General features: G+C 58.2%; 1 protein-coding gene across 1 annotated transcript in view; it reads right to left on the bottom strand.

Annotated features, from left to right (window-relative positions):
- rnf40 (ring finger protein 40) overlaps positions 1–13999 on the bottom strand; it is a 33878-nt gene that overhangs the window by 3590 nt on the left and 16289 nt on the right. Inside the window, exons 10-19 of the mRNA XM_069923163.1 lie at positions 12221–12400; positions 11727–11862; positions 11148–11269; positions 9930–10378; positions 8350–8467; positions 7694–7843; positions 7264–7476; positions 6295–6420; positions 5953–6093; positions 5741–5842 (exon numbers count right to left, since the gene is read on the bottom strand). Coding sequence (XP_069779264.1) covers positions 5741–5842; positions 5953–6093; positions 6295–6420; positions 7264–7476; positions 7694–7843; positions 8350–8467; positions 9930–10378; positions 11148–11269; positions 11727–11862; positions 12221–12400 — 1737 coding nt within the window. The remainder of the gene's footprint in view (positions 1–5740; positions 5843–5952; positions 6094–6294; positions 6421–7263; positions 7477–7693; positions 7844–8349; positions 8468–9929; positions 10379–11147; positions 11270–11726; positions 11863–12220; positions 12401–13999) is intronic.

The raw sequence follows: 13999 nt of genomic DNA on the forward strand, positions 1-13999 counted from the left end.
ATTACAACATCCTCCTTTACTGGGGAGAGGGTCGACAGGTTACACCACACCGTTACCGGGGAAGAGGGTCACCGGGTTACACCACTCTCCCTTACCAGCGGAGAGGGTTACCGGATTACACCACTCTACATTGTCAGTGAGAGGATCGTCGGGTTACATTACCCTGTTATTGGGGGAGAAGGCCAACGGCTTTCACCACCCTTGTTACCGGTGGAGAGTGTGGCCGGGTTTCACCACCCTCGATTACCGGGGGAGATAGTGGCCGGGTTACACCACTCTCCGTTACTGGGGGAGAAGGTTGTCGGGTTACACCATTCTCCCTTACCAGGATAGAGGGTCACTGGATTACACCACCTTCCGTTACCAGTGAGAGGGTTGGCGGGTTACATCACACTCCGTTACTGGGGGAGAGGGTCGCCGGGTTACACCACCCTCCATTACCAGAGAGAGGTTCGCCGGATTACAACCCCCTCCTCCATTACCATGGGAGAGGGTCGCTGGGTTACACCACCCTCTAATACCGGGTGAGTAAGTCGCTGGGTTATACCACCCTTTGTTCCGGGGGAGTGGGTCGCCGAGTTACACCACCCTCCGTTACCAGAGGGAGGGTCGCCGGGTTACACCCCCCCTCCATTACTGGGGGAGAGGGTCGCCGGGTTAGACCACCCTCCGTTACCGGGGGAGAGAGTGGCTGGGTTACACCACCCATCATTACCAGGGATAGGGTCGCCGGGTTACGCCACCTTCCATTACCAGGGAAGAATTTTGCCGGGTTACACCATACTACATTAACAGGGGAGAGGATCGCCGAGTTACACCACCTTCCATTACTGGGGAGAGGGTCGTCGCGTTACATTACACTCTGTTAGTGGGGGAGAAGGTTGACGGATTTCACCACCCTTGTTACTGGTGGAGAGTGTGGCCGGGTTACACCACCCTCCATTACCGGGGGAGATAGTGGCCGGGTTACACCACCCTCCATTACCAGGGAAGAATTTTGCCGGGTTACACCATACTACATTACCAGGGGAGAGGATCGCCGAGTTACACCACTTTTCATTACTGGGGAGAGGGTCGTCGGGTTACATTACACTCTGTTATTGGGGGAGAAGGTTGACGGATTTCACCACCCTTGTTACTGGTGGACAGTGTGGCCGGGTTACACCACCCTCCATTACCGGGGGAGATAGTGGCCGGGTTACACCACCCTCCGTTACCGGGGCAGATAGTGGCCGGGTTACACCACCCTCCGTTACCGGAGAGAGGGTCGCTGGGTTACACCCCCATCCATTACCGGGGGAGAGGGTCGCCGGGTTACTCCACACTCCGTTACCAGGGAGAGGGTTGCCGGGTTACACCACCCTGCTTTACTGGGGAAGAAAGTCGCTGGGTTACACCATACTCCATTACCAGAGGATAGGTTCGCCAGGTTACACCACCCTCCATTACCGGAGTGAGGCTCACAGGGTTACAACATTACAAAATCCTCCTTTAGCAGGGGAGAGGGATGCTGGGTTACACCACCCACCATTAATAGGGTAGAGGGTGGCCGGTGTACACCACCCTCAATTACCAGGGAGAGGGTCTATGGGTTACAACACCTTCCATTACCGGGGGAGAGAATGGCTGGGTTACACCAGCCTCCGATACCAGGGAGAGGGTCGCCAGGTTACACCACCCTCCATTACCGGGGAGAGGGTGCCAGGTTACACCACCCTCCTTTACTGGGGGAGAGGGGATTACAACATCTTGCTTTACCGGGGAGAGGGTTGACAGGTTACACCACACCCTGGTACCGGATGAGAGGGTCACCGGGTTATACCACTCTCCCTTACCAGCGGAGAGGATCGCTGGATTACACCACCCTCCGTTACCAATGAGAGGGTGCCAGGTTACACCACCCTCCTTTAATGGGGGAGAGGTTCACAGGATTACAACATCCTCCTTTACTGGGGAGAGGGTCGACAGGTTACACCACACCGTTACCGGGGAAGAGGGTCAGCGGGTTACACCACTCTCCCTTACCAGCAGAGAGGGTTACCGGATTACACCACCCTACATTGCCAGTGAGAGGATCGTCGGGTTACATTACCCTGTTTTTGGGGGAGAAGGTCGACGGGTTTCATCACCCTTGTTACCGGTGGAGAGTGTGGCCGGGTTACACCACCCTCGATTACCGGGGGAGATAGTGGCCGGGTTACACCACTCTCCGTTACTGGGGGAGAAGGTTGTCGGGTTACACCATTCTCCCTTACCAGGGTAGAGGGTCACTGGATTACACCACCTTCCGTTACCAGTGAGAGGGTTGGCAGGTTACATCACACTCCGTTACTGGGGGAGAGGGTCGACGGGTTACACCACCCTCCATTCCTGGGGGAGAGAGTGGCCAGTTTACACCACCCACTGTTACTAGGGATAGGGTCGCCGGGTTACACCACACTCCGTTACAGGGGAGAGAGTCGCCGGATTACACCACCTTCCATTACCGGGGGAGAGAATGGCCGGGTTACACCACCCTCTATTACTGCGGAGAGGGTCTATGGGTTACACCACCCTCCATTACCAGAGAGAGGGTTGCCGGGTTACATCCCCCTCCATTAGCAGGGGAGAGGGTTACCGGGTTCCACCACCCTCTAATACCGGCTGAAAAGGTCGCCGGGTTACACCACCCTCTGTTACTGGGGGCGAGGGTCGCCGGGTTACACCACCCTCCATTACCAGAGAGAGGTTCGCCGGGTTACAACCCCCTCCTCCATTACCGTGGGAGAGGGTCGCTGGGTTACACCACCCTCTAATACCGGGTGAGTAAGTCGCTGGGTTATACCACCCTTCATTCCGGGGGAGTGGGTCGCCGAGTTACACCACCCTCCGTTACCAGAGGGAGGGTCGCCGGGTTCCACCCCACCTCCATTACTGGGGGAGAGGGTCGCCGGGTTACACCACCCTCCGTTACCGGAGGAGAGAGTGGCTGGGTTACACCACCCATCATTACCAGGGATAGGGTCGCCGGGTTACGCCACCCTCCATTACCAGGGAAGAATTTTGCCGGGTTACACCATACTACACTACCAGGGGAGAGGATCGCCGAGTTACACCACCTTCCATTACTGGGGAGAGGGTCGTTGCGTTACATTACACTCTGTTAGTGGGGGAGAAGGTTGACGGATTTCACCACCCTTGTTACTGGTGGAGAGTGTGGCCGGGTTACACCACCCTCCATTACCGGGGGAGAGAATGGCCGGGTTACACCACCCTCCATTACTGCGGAAAGGGTCTATGGGTTACACCACCCTCCATTACCAAAGAGAGGGTTGCCGGGTTACATCCCCCTCCATTAGCAGGGGAGAGGGTCACCGGGTTCCACCACCCTCTAATACCGGCTGAAAAGGTCGCCGGGTTACACCACCCTCCATTACCAGAGAGTGGTTTGTCGGGTTACAACCCCCTCCTCCATTACCATGGGAGAGGGTTGCCGGGTTACACCACCCTCCTTTACTGGGGAAGCAAGTCGCTGGGTTACACCATACTCCATTACCAGGGGATAGGTTCGCAAGGTTACACCACCCTCCATTACCGGAGTGAGGCTCACAGGGTTACAACATTACAAAATCCTCCTTTAGCAGGGGAGTGGGTCACCGGGTTACACCACTCTCCCTTACCAGCGTAGAGGATCGCTGGATTACACCACCCTCCGTTACCAATGAGAGGGTCGACAGGTTACACCACCTTCCGTTACAGGTGTAGAGGGTGGCCGGGTTACACCACCCTCCATTAATGGGGGAGAGGGTCACAGGATTACAACATCCTCCTTTACTGGGGAGAGGGTCGACGGGTTACACCACACCCTGTTACCGGGGAAGAGGGTCACCGTGTTACACCACTCTCCCTTACCAGCGGAGAGGGTTACCGGATTACACCACCCTACATTGCCAGTGAGAGGATCGTCGGGTAAAAATTACTCTGTTATTGGGGGAGAAGGTCGACGGGTTTCACCACCCTTGTTACCGGTGGAGAGTGTGGCCCGGTTACACCACCCTCGATTACCGGGGGAGATAGTGGCCAGGTTACACCACTCTCCGTTACCGGGGGAGAAGGTCGTCGGGTTACACTATTCTCCCTTACCAGGGTAGAGGGTCACTGGATTACACCACCTTCCGTTACTAGTGAGAGGGTTGGCAGGTTACATCACACTCCGTTACTGGTGGAGAAGGTCGATGGGTTACACCACCCTCCATTCCTGGGGGAGAGAGTGGCCAGTTTACACCACCCACTGTTACCAGGGATAGGGTCGCCGGGTTACACCACACTCCGTTACAGGGGAGAGGGTCGGTGGGTTACACCACCCTCCATTACCGGGGGAGAGAATGGCCGGGTTACACCTCCCTCCATTACTGCGGAGAGGGTCTATGGGTTACACCACCCTCCATTACCAGAGAGAGGGTCACCGGGTTCCACCACCCTCTAATACCGGCTGAAAAGGTCGCCGGGTTACACCACCCTCCATTACCAGAGAGAGGTTCGCCGGGTTACAACCCCCTCCTCCATTACCGGGGGAGAGGGTCGCTGGGTTACACCACCCTCTAATACCGGGTGAGAAAGTCGCTGGGTTACACCACCCTCCGTTCCGGGGGAGAGGGTCGCCGAGTTACACCACCCTCCGTTACCAGAGAGAGGGTCGCCGGGTTACACCCCACTCCATTACTGGGGGAGAGGGTCGCCGGGTTACACCAACCTCCGTTACCAGGCAGAGGGTCGCCGGGTTACACCACCCTCCTTTACTGGGGGAGAGGGTCGAAGGATTACAACATCCTCCTTTACCGGGGAGAGGGTTGACAGGTTACACCACACCTTGTTACCGGGTGAGAGGGTCACCGGGTTACACCACTCTCCCTTACCAGCGGAGAGGATCGCTGGATTACACCACCGTCCGTTACCAATGAGTGGGTCGACAGGTTACACCACCTTCCGTTACCCGTGTAGAGGGTGGCCGGGTTACACCACCCTCCTTTAATGGGGGAGAGGGTCACAGGATTACAACATCCTCCTTTACTGGGGAGAGGGTCGACAGGTTACACCACACCCTGTTACCGGGGAAGAGGGTCACCGTGTTACACCACTCTCCCTTACCAGCGGAGAGGGTTACCGGATTACACCACCCTACATTGCCAATGTGAGGATCGTAGGGTTACATTACTCTGTTACTGGGGGAGAAGGTCGACGGGTTTCACCACCCTTGTTACCGGGGGAGGGGGTGAGCAGGTTACAGCACCCTCCATTACCGGGGAGAGGATAAGCAGGTTACACCACCCTCCATTACCAGGGGAGAGAGTCACCGGGTTACACCACCCTCCATTACCAGGAGAGAGGGTCACCGGGTTACACCACCTCCATTACCGTGGGAGAGTGTCGCCGGCTTACACCGTTATCGGGGGTGAGGGTCGCCGGGTTACACCACACTCCATTATAGGGGGAGCGGGTCACTGGGTTACACTACCCTTCTTTACTGGGGGAGAGGGTCACCGGGTTACAGCACCCTACTTTTCTGGGGGAGCGGGTCGCTGGGTTACACCACCTTCCTTTACCCGGGGAGAGGGTTGCCGGGTTACACCACCCTCCTTTACCATGGCAGAGGGTTGCCGGGTTACACCATCCTCCTTTACCGGGGAGAGGATCGCCAAGTTGCATCAACAACCTCCGTTACTCGGGGAGAGAGTCACCAGGTTACACCATCCTCTATTACCTTGTACTCCTTTATCTCCTCCATCAGAATTTCATCGGCGTCAGAGAAAACCTCGACTTTCTTCTGCTTCTCGAGTTTGCGACGTAGTCTTGACAAATCCTCCTGAACAAGGAAAAGTCATTCACCAGTTAGGGTCTGATCCGGGGTTCGGCGGGGGTTTATATATAGAATAACAGATCGCCAGGAGTGGGTCACAGCAGATGAGGACTCACTTGTGCTCTCTTCAGGTTGAAGGACTCTTTCTCCTTGGCGGACCGGTTGTCAGACATGGCGGTCTGGATCTCCTTGAGTTTGCTCTGCGTATGTTCCAACTGAACTTTCAGGTCCTCGGCAAGCTGGGCGGCTTCGACAGCCTGTGATGCAGGTAAGGCATGGTGAGAGAGGTGGAGAGGGAGGGAGAGCAGGAGTAGGAGGGAAAGCAAAAGGAGAAGGGGAGGAGGAGTGAGAGGGAAGGTGGAAAGGGAGGGAGGAGGGAAGGGAGAGACAGGTGAGTGGGTGACAGAGTGGAAGTGTGGGTGGATGGGGAGCTGAAGGATAAGCCCACAGACACCCACCTTGCGTTTGTTCAGCTCCAGTGCCTGTCCCCTCAGGGTGAGCTCCTTCTCCACCACAGCCACATTCCCCTGCAGCACCCGCTCCTTCTCCTCCAGTTTCTGCACCACCAGCAGCTGTGCATCCACCTGGGGGGCAGGCATCAGTGTTGGGTGTGAAGGAAAGGTCAGTGTGGGGAGTGTGGAATGGAATCATTGAGGAAGGAGGTGAATCGAAGAGGTGAACAGGGGTGAGAGTAAATTGGGGATGAAGTGGGTGAGGCAGATAAGTGAAACAAAGGGGGAAGATTGGAGGGGAATTTCAGGGGTGAAGCTTGGGGATACCGCCAGTAGGGGGGGTGGAAAGGACGGGGGGACCGCGGTGCGGGGGGGGGGGGGGGGGTTGGAGGGGACCGCGGGGGGTTGGAGGGGATTGGAGGGGACCGCGAGGGGTTGGAAGACGGGGGGGGGGGATCGCGGGGGGTTGGAGGACGGGGGGACCGCGGGGGGGTTGGAAGACATGGGGGACCGCGGGGGGTTTGAGGACGGGGGGGACCGCGGGGGGTTGGAGGACGGGGGGACCACGGGGGGGTTGGAGGACGGGGGGGACTGCGGGGGTTTGGAGGACGGGGGGGACCGCGGGGAGGAAGGACGGGGGGACCGCGGGGAGGAAAGACGGGGGGGACCGCGGGGAGGAAGGACGAGGGGACCGCGGGGAGGAAGGACAGGGGGGACCGTGGGGAGGAAGGACAGGGGGACCGCGGGGAGGAAGGACGGCGGGACCGCGGGGAGGAAGGATGGGGGGGACCGTGGGGAGGAAGGACGGGGGGGACCACGGGGAGGAAGGACGGGGGAGACCGCGGGGAGGAAGGACAGGGAACCGCGGGGGGTGGTGGGAACTGCATGTGGAACTGCAGGGAGGAAGGAAATGTGGAACCGCAGTGGGAAGGATATTAGGAAACACTTCCTACCATCTCCAGGAAGGGCCCCTACCTGGGTCTTGAGGGTGAGCACCTGGTCTGTCAGCTCGTCCTTCTCCTCCTTGAGCAACTTATGGATTTGATTGGACTTGATCCGCTCTGACATCAGCTTGAAGTTGGCGTCGTCCTTCTCCCGCAGTTGCTGCATCAGGCGGATGTTCTGCTCCTGCATGTCCTCAAACGCCTGGCCAGTCACGTCCATCTCTGACAGCAGTGCCTCCTCCTCCTGTCCCAGGGGCAAGAGAGTGGGTTTATGGATGTTAACAGAATTAAAAAATATGAGGATGTTTGGCCCCTTTCTCTGTCCTGTCACGTGGGGGGACAAGAGACTGCTCGACCCCTCTCTCCTTTCCTGTAACAGGAGACCGCTCATCTCCTCTCTCTGTTCTGTTTCTCTGGGTACAGGAAATCCCTTGGCCCCTCTAGTGCTGCTATTCCCTCACCTGTTTGGTGGCAGCCAGCTTCTTCTGCAGATGGTCGATCTGCTCCTCAGCAAACTTGATCTTCTTCAGGGCATCTTCGTCAGCCAGCTTCTTGCTCTCTTTCCGCTCCTTCTCCTCCATCTCTTTCACTTTCACCTTCATCTCCTCCACCTGTTGGGGTAGAGGGGAGGGTGAGGGTCGAGGGTCAGGTGATGGATTCAGCCCCAGACAGACCCCGTCAACAGTGACATCAGCACTGGGAGTCTCGGGACAGAAACACCAACAGTGACCCAGCTGCTAGAGGTCCTGGGATCAGAAAGCATCAACAGGGACTACTGGGGACTGGGACCCCACTACTGAGGGATCCGGGGTCAGAGCCCGCTGACGGGGACCACCGGGGGCATTTTCCCCTGGGCACAGGGAATTCCACTGCTGGGGGTCCAGAGGACAGGAACCAGTGACAAGGACTTGCCATTGGGAGTCCATTGGATGGGCTCTGGCCCTCAGATAGCACCAGGCCCCATCTGGGTTCCCGGGCCCCTCCCAATGCCCCCTCTTCCCAGGCCCTGACTCCCTCTCTCCAGTCCCCTGGTTTCCCCAGGCCCTGCCCCCTCTCTGCAGGCCTCGCCCTAGGCCCCATCACACCAGGCCCCACCCCTCTCCGAGATCCCACCTACCTCGGCCTTGGCCTTCCTCTCAGCCGCCATCAGCTGCACCTTGTCTCTCTGCTCCTTGGGAGCTGATTTGTACATGTCCAACAAAAGCTTCATCTCCTTCTGGTTCTCCTGGGCCTTCCTGGGGTGGGGGGGGTCGGGAAGGAGTTTAGCATGGCACAGGATCAGAGGTGAGCCCGGTCGCAGGGTCAGAGGTCAGTGCCGAGTTTATGCTTTCTCAGTGAGAGGGGGCAGAATTCAGAGGGGGGGAGAGCCAGTCCGTCTCAGGGGAGGGGAAGGCTCCTGTTTTACAGGAGAGGTGGAGGGGCAAGGTCAGAGGTCAGACAGACTCAGGGTAGACGGAATTTCCTGATACGGGTCAGGGAAGGGGGAGGATCTCAGACCCAAGGTTGGGGGGGGGGGAAGATGGGGGAGGGAGAAGTGGGGGGTAAGATGGGACTCCAGTTACCAGATAGGGGGGAGATGGGACACCTGTTGCAGGACAGGGGTGGGGAGGAGGTTGGGAGGGACGGACAGCTCGTTACCAGGCGGTGGGATGAGACAGATATTCCGTTACTGGGCGGTGGGGAGAGACGAACGGCCTGTACCAGACTGTGGGGAGAAACGCACAGCCCGTTACCGGATGGTGGGGACAGATGGATAGCCTGTTACCGGACGGTGGGGAGGGATGGACGTCCTGTTACCAGATGGTGGGGAGAGACGGACGGTCCGTTACCGGGCAGTGGGGAGAAAGGACATCCCATTACTGGGCGGTGGGAAGAGACGGACGGCTTGTATCAGGTGGTGGGGAGAGACAGATGGCCTGTACCGGATGGTGGGGAGAAAGGACATCCCGTTACTGGGCAGTGCGGAGAAAGGAAATCCCATTACTGGGCGGTGGGGAGAGACGGACGGCCTGTATTGGATGGTGGAGAGAGACGGATGGCCTGTTACGGGGTAGTGGGGAGAGATGGATATCCCGTTACAGGGCGGTGGGGAGACAGACAGCCCATTACCGGGCAGTGGGGAGAGACGGCCGGCCTGTTACCCGACGGTGGGAGAAAGGACGTCCTATTACTGGGCGGTGGGGAGATGGACGTCCCGTTACTGGGCGGTGGGGAGATGGACGTCCCATTACTGGGCGGTGGGGAAAGACAGCCTGTTATTGGGCGGTGGGGAGAGACAGCTTGTTACTGGGCGGTGAGGAGAGACAGCCTGTTACCGGGCGGTGGGGAGAAAGGACATCCCGTTACTGGGTGGTGGGGAGAGACGGACGGCCTGTTACCAGGTGGTGGGGAGGGACAGACTGACCATTACCAGACAGTGGGGAGAAAGGACGTCCTGTTACTGGGCGGTGGGGAGAGACAGACGTACTGGGCAATGGGGAGAAAGGACATCCCGTTAAAGGGCTGTGGGCAGAGATGGATGGCCCGTTACCAGACGGTGGGGAGAAAGGACGTCTGTTACTGGACAGTGGGGAGAGACGGACGTCCCATTACAGGGCAGTGGGGAGAGACAGACGTCCCGTTACAGGGCAGTGGGGAGAGATGGACGTCCCGTTACAGGGCAGTGGGGAGAGACGGACGTCTCGTTTTGACCCTCACTTGAGCTCCACTTTCAGCTGCTTCAGGACGTCAGACTCTTTCTTCTTGGGGTCATCGGCCTTGGACTTGTCCCGGTCCCGTTCGCGATCCCGGTCTCTATCCCGGTCCCGATCTCGATCCCGTTCCCTCTCCCGCTCCGGCTCCTTGTCCTTAGCCCTGGGCCTCTCTGCCTCCCTCCTGAGCACTGGGGGTGGGGGCTGAGCCTGCGGCACTTCCTCCTCCTCTTTCGCCCCCTCCGCCTCCTTCTCCTCCTTCACCACAGTGGCCACTGGGGGGGCCACCACCTCCTTCTTCACCTCCAAACCTCCCTCCTCCTCCTTCACGTCCTCGGCTGAGGGTTGGGAGGCAGCGGGCGTGGCAATGAGTGAAGGGGAGGAAGAGGAGGAGGCGGCAGCGGAGGTAGACGCCACCGAGCTGCTCGCCAGCTGTGGGCTGCACTGCATCCGGGCCTGCGAAGGGACGGAGGGAAAGGGTTACAGGGTGAGGGAGTGGAATGTGAGGGGAAGCGGACGGAGGAAACAGGAGCAAGGAGTTGGAGGGGAGACAGATGGGAGGGAGTGAGGGATGGATCGATTGACAGAGGAGAGGGAGGGAAAGATGGAGGGAGGGTTGGATGGGTGGAGGGAGGGAGGACAGGTGGATGGATGGGGAGGGAAGGAGAGAGAGGGAGGGATGGATGGAGGGAGAGGAGCTGGGAAGGGAGGGAGGGAAGAAGGGAGACTGGGAGGATGGGGAGGGGAGCAATGGAAGGAGGGGAGAGAGAAATAGGAGGGGTCAGGAAGGGAGGAATGGTGGGAGGGGAGGAGGAGGGAGGAATAATGGGAGGAGGAGGGGGGAATGGTGGGAGGAGGAGGGGGAATGGTGGGAGGAGGAGGGGGAAATGTGGGAGGAGGAGGGGGGATGGTGGGAGGGGAGGGGGAATGGTGGGGGGGAGGGTGGAATGGTGGGAGGGGAGGGTGGAATGGTGGGAGGGGAGGATGGAATGGTGGGAGGGGAGGGTGGAATGGTGGGAGGGAAGGGTGAAATGGTGGGAGGGAAGGGTGGAACGGTGGGAGGGAAGGGTGGAATGGTGGGAGGGAAGGGTGGAATGGTGCGAGGGGAGGGGGAATGGTGGATAGAGGAGTTGGGAGGAATGGTGGGAGGGGGAGGGGGGAATGGTGGGAGGGGGAAGGGGGATTGGTGGGAGGGGGAGGGGGAATTGCATCCACTGTCACCAACCCTGTTGATCTCAGCCTGTGCCTCACGCAACTTGCGTTTGTATCGCTGCACGTCCCCCTTCAACTGGTGGTTGTGGTTCTGCAGACTGTTGATCAGATGTCGCATCTCTCGATTAATAGGACCTGTGGTACAGCAGGGGAAATCCACAGGGTGAGGTTCCCTCTCCCCCATCCCATCACACACTTCCGGGGAGGGACACAGAGTGAAGCTCCCTCTCCCCTTGTCCCATCACACACTCCCAGGGTGGGACAGAGTGAAACTCCCTCTCCCTTGTCCCGTCACACACACTCCCAGAGTGGGACATGGAGTGAAGCTCCCTCTCCCTCCATCCCATCACACACTCCCGGGGTGGGAGACAGAGTGAAGCCCCCTCTCCCCCCCCGTCCTGTCACACACACCCAGGGTGGGACACGGAATGAAGCTCCCTCTCCCCTGCCCTGTCATCCACTCCTGGGGTGGGACATGGAGTGCAGCTCCCTCTCCTTGTCCCTGTCATGTACCCTCGGGGTGGGTGGCAGTGAAGGTCCCTCTGTCCCCATTCCATCCTCACTCCTGGAGTAACGCTCCAGCCCACCCCACCTGCTTGCTCGTTGGCCGCCAGGTTCTGCTCGAACTCGATCCTCAGCATCTCGTACTCCTTGCGGACCTGGGCCAGTGTGTCTTCCAGCTGAATCACCTCCGTTCTCAACTTCTTCTGTAGGTTCAGTTCGTCACTCTGAGGGCGGAGGGTGAGGGTTGGAGGAGGGGGAAGGGAGGAGCGATGAAGGGTGATGGGATGGAGGGTGGAGAGAGGGGAGAGTCAGTCCCCCCATGATATCTCCCCACCCTGACACCTGTGGAGACCTGGCTGGCTACAGAGATGGGGGCCAGACCTGGGGGGATGGGGAATTGCAATGGGATTCGAGGGATCTCTCCACAGCCCCCTCCTCTCCCCCTCCATGTGTCCCTTCCTCTTCCCCCTCCCCCCCCCCCTCCATGGCTCGATGTGACGCAGCAATTGAGCGTTCTTGTTGCTGAGCAGCAGGGCTCCCCATCACAACCCCACCCACCCCCCCCCTCATCCCCCTCCTCACCTCCATGTGCTCGATGTGGCGCAGGTGGGCATTCTTGGTGCTGAGCAGCAGGGCCCGCGCCTCATCGAGCTGGGTCTTCACCTGCAGACTCTCATTGTAGAGCAGGGAAAACTGGGATTGCAGGCACTTGTACTCTGCCGTCTCCTTCACCACCTCCTCCGGAATGTTCCGCAGGTCTATCTGTAGGCACGGGAGACTCAAACCCCTGGCACTGTGGGCAGGGGAATGGGGCGCATGTGGCGCTGTGGATGGGGACAGAGACTGAGGAAGGGGTCTCGAGCGGCCATAACACAGAGACAGGAGGGGTGGCTACACAAGTAGCGTTGGTTCCAGTAGTTCACGCACCTCCCTCCCCCCCACCCCCAGATGGACACGCAGATCCCCCAAGTGAATATTTACCCTGGATTCAGCCTTCTGGTTTGTCCTTCCAAAATGCATCACCTCTCACTGATCTGGATTGAACACTAGCTGCCACTTCTCCACCCAACTCTGCATCCTATCTATAATCCTATCACAATCGACAACCTTCAGCTCCATCCACACCTCCTCCAACCTTCGTGTCCTCTGCAAACTTACTGACCCATCTTTCCGCCTCTTTATCCAGGCCATTTACAAAAATCAAAAGAGCAGGGGATCCCAGAACGGATCCCTGTGGCCCCTCCACTCATCACCGACCTCCAGGCAGAATACTTTCCTTCCACCACTACTCTCTGCTTTCTTCCTACAAGCCAATTTTTTATCCACACGGCCAAGGTTCCACTGATCCCCTGGCTCATGACTTTCTGGATGAGGCTCTTGTGAGGGACCTTGTCAAAATCCACATAGACCACATGACCCTCATCAATGTCTTTTGTTACCTCCTCAAAAAACTCAATTAGACTCTTTAGGCATGACCTTCCCCTCATAAAGCCAGCCTGACTATCCTGGATTAGATTGGATGTCTCCAAATTCTCATAGATCTCATCCTTAAGAATCCTCTCCATTAATCCTCCCCACTGACATAAGACTCACTGGCCTATAATTCCCAGCATTCTCCCTATTACCTTTTCTAAACCAGGGGACCACATTTACTGTTCTCCAATCCTCTGGCACCTCCCCCGCGGCCAAAGAGGAGTCAAAGATCATTGCTACTGGCCCAGCAATCTCTTCCCTCACTTCCCACAGCAGCCTGGGGTATAATCGCGTCAGGACCCAGAACTTAACAATATTTTGAAGATCCAACATTTCCCCTTCCTTCATCTCAACATCATCCAGCCCACAGGCCAGTTCTATTCCCCCTCACCCTGATTCAGGTCTTTTCTCAGGTGACACTGAACCTCTCTAAAACTTCCTCTGCCTCCAGGAACATTTTAAAAACATTTTAAACATAGACATCCAGCTTGGGAACAGGCCCTTTCAGCCCACGAGTCCATGCCGCCCAATTACACCCAGTCAACCTACACCCCCCGGTATGCTTTGAACGGTGGGAGGAAACTGAAGCCTCTAGGGAAAACCCACGCACACATAGGGAGAACAGGATTCGAACCCAGGTCCTGGTCAATGACGTCAGCCGAGGCACCTGCTGCCTCCTTGATCCTCAGGCAGCCCAACCTTGGCTTTCATCAACCTTCTGTTCATAATGCACAACTCTTGGGGCTCCGTGCACGTCGTGGTTGATTCGGACGGGATATATGGAGAAGGCGGGTTCGGAGGGTTGGGGGGGGGGGGGAGAGAGGTGCATGGGCTGGGACCAGTGTCATTGAACGGAGCGGGAGGGGTTATCAGTGGAAGGGCGGGGAA

Source organism: Narcine bancroftii, chromosome 3 (assembly GCF_036971445.1).
Source record: "Narcine bancroftii isolate sNarBan1 chromosome 3, sNarBan1.hap1, whole genome shotgun sequence".
Taxonomy (NCBI): Eukaryota; Metazoa; Chordata; class Chondrichthyes; order Torpediniformes; family Narcinidae; genus Narcine; species Narcine bancroftii.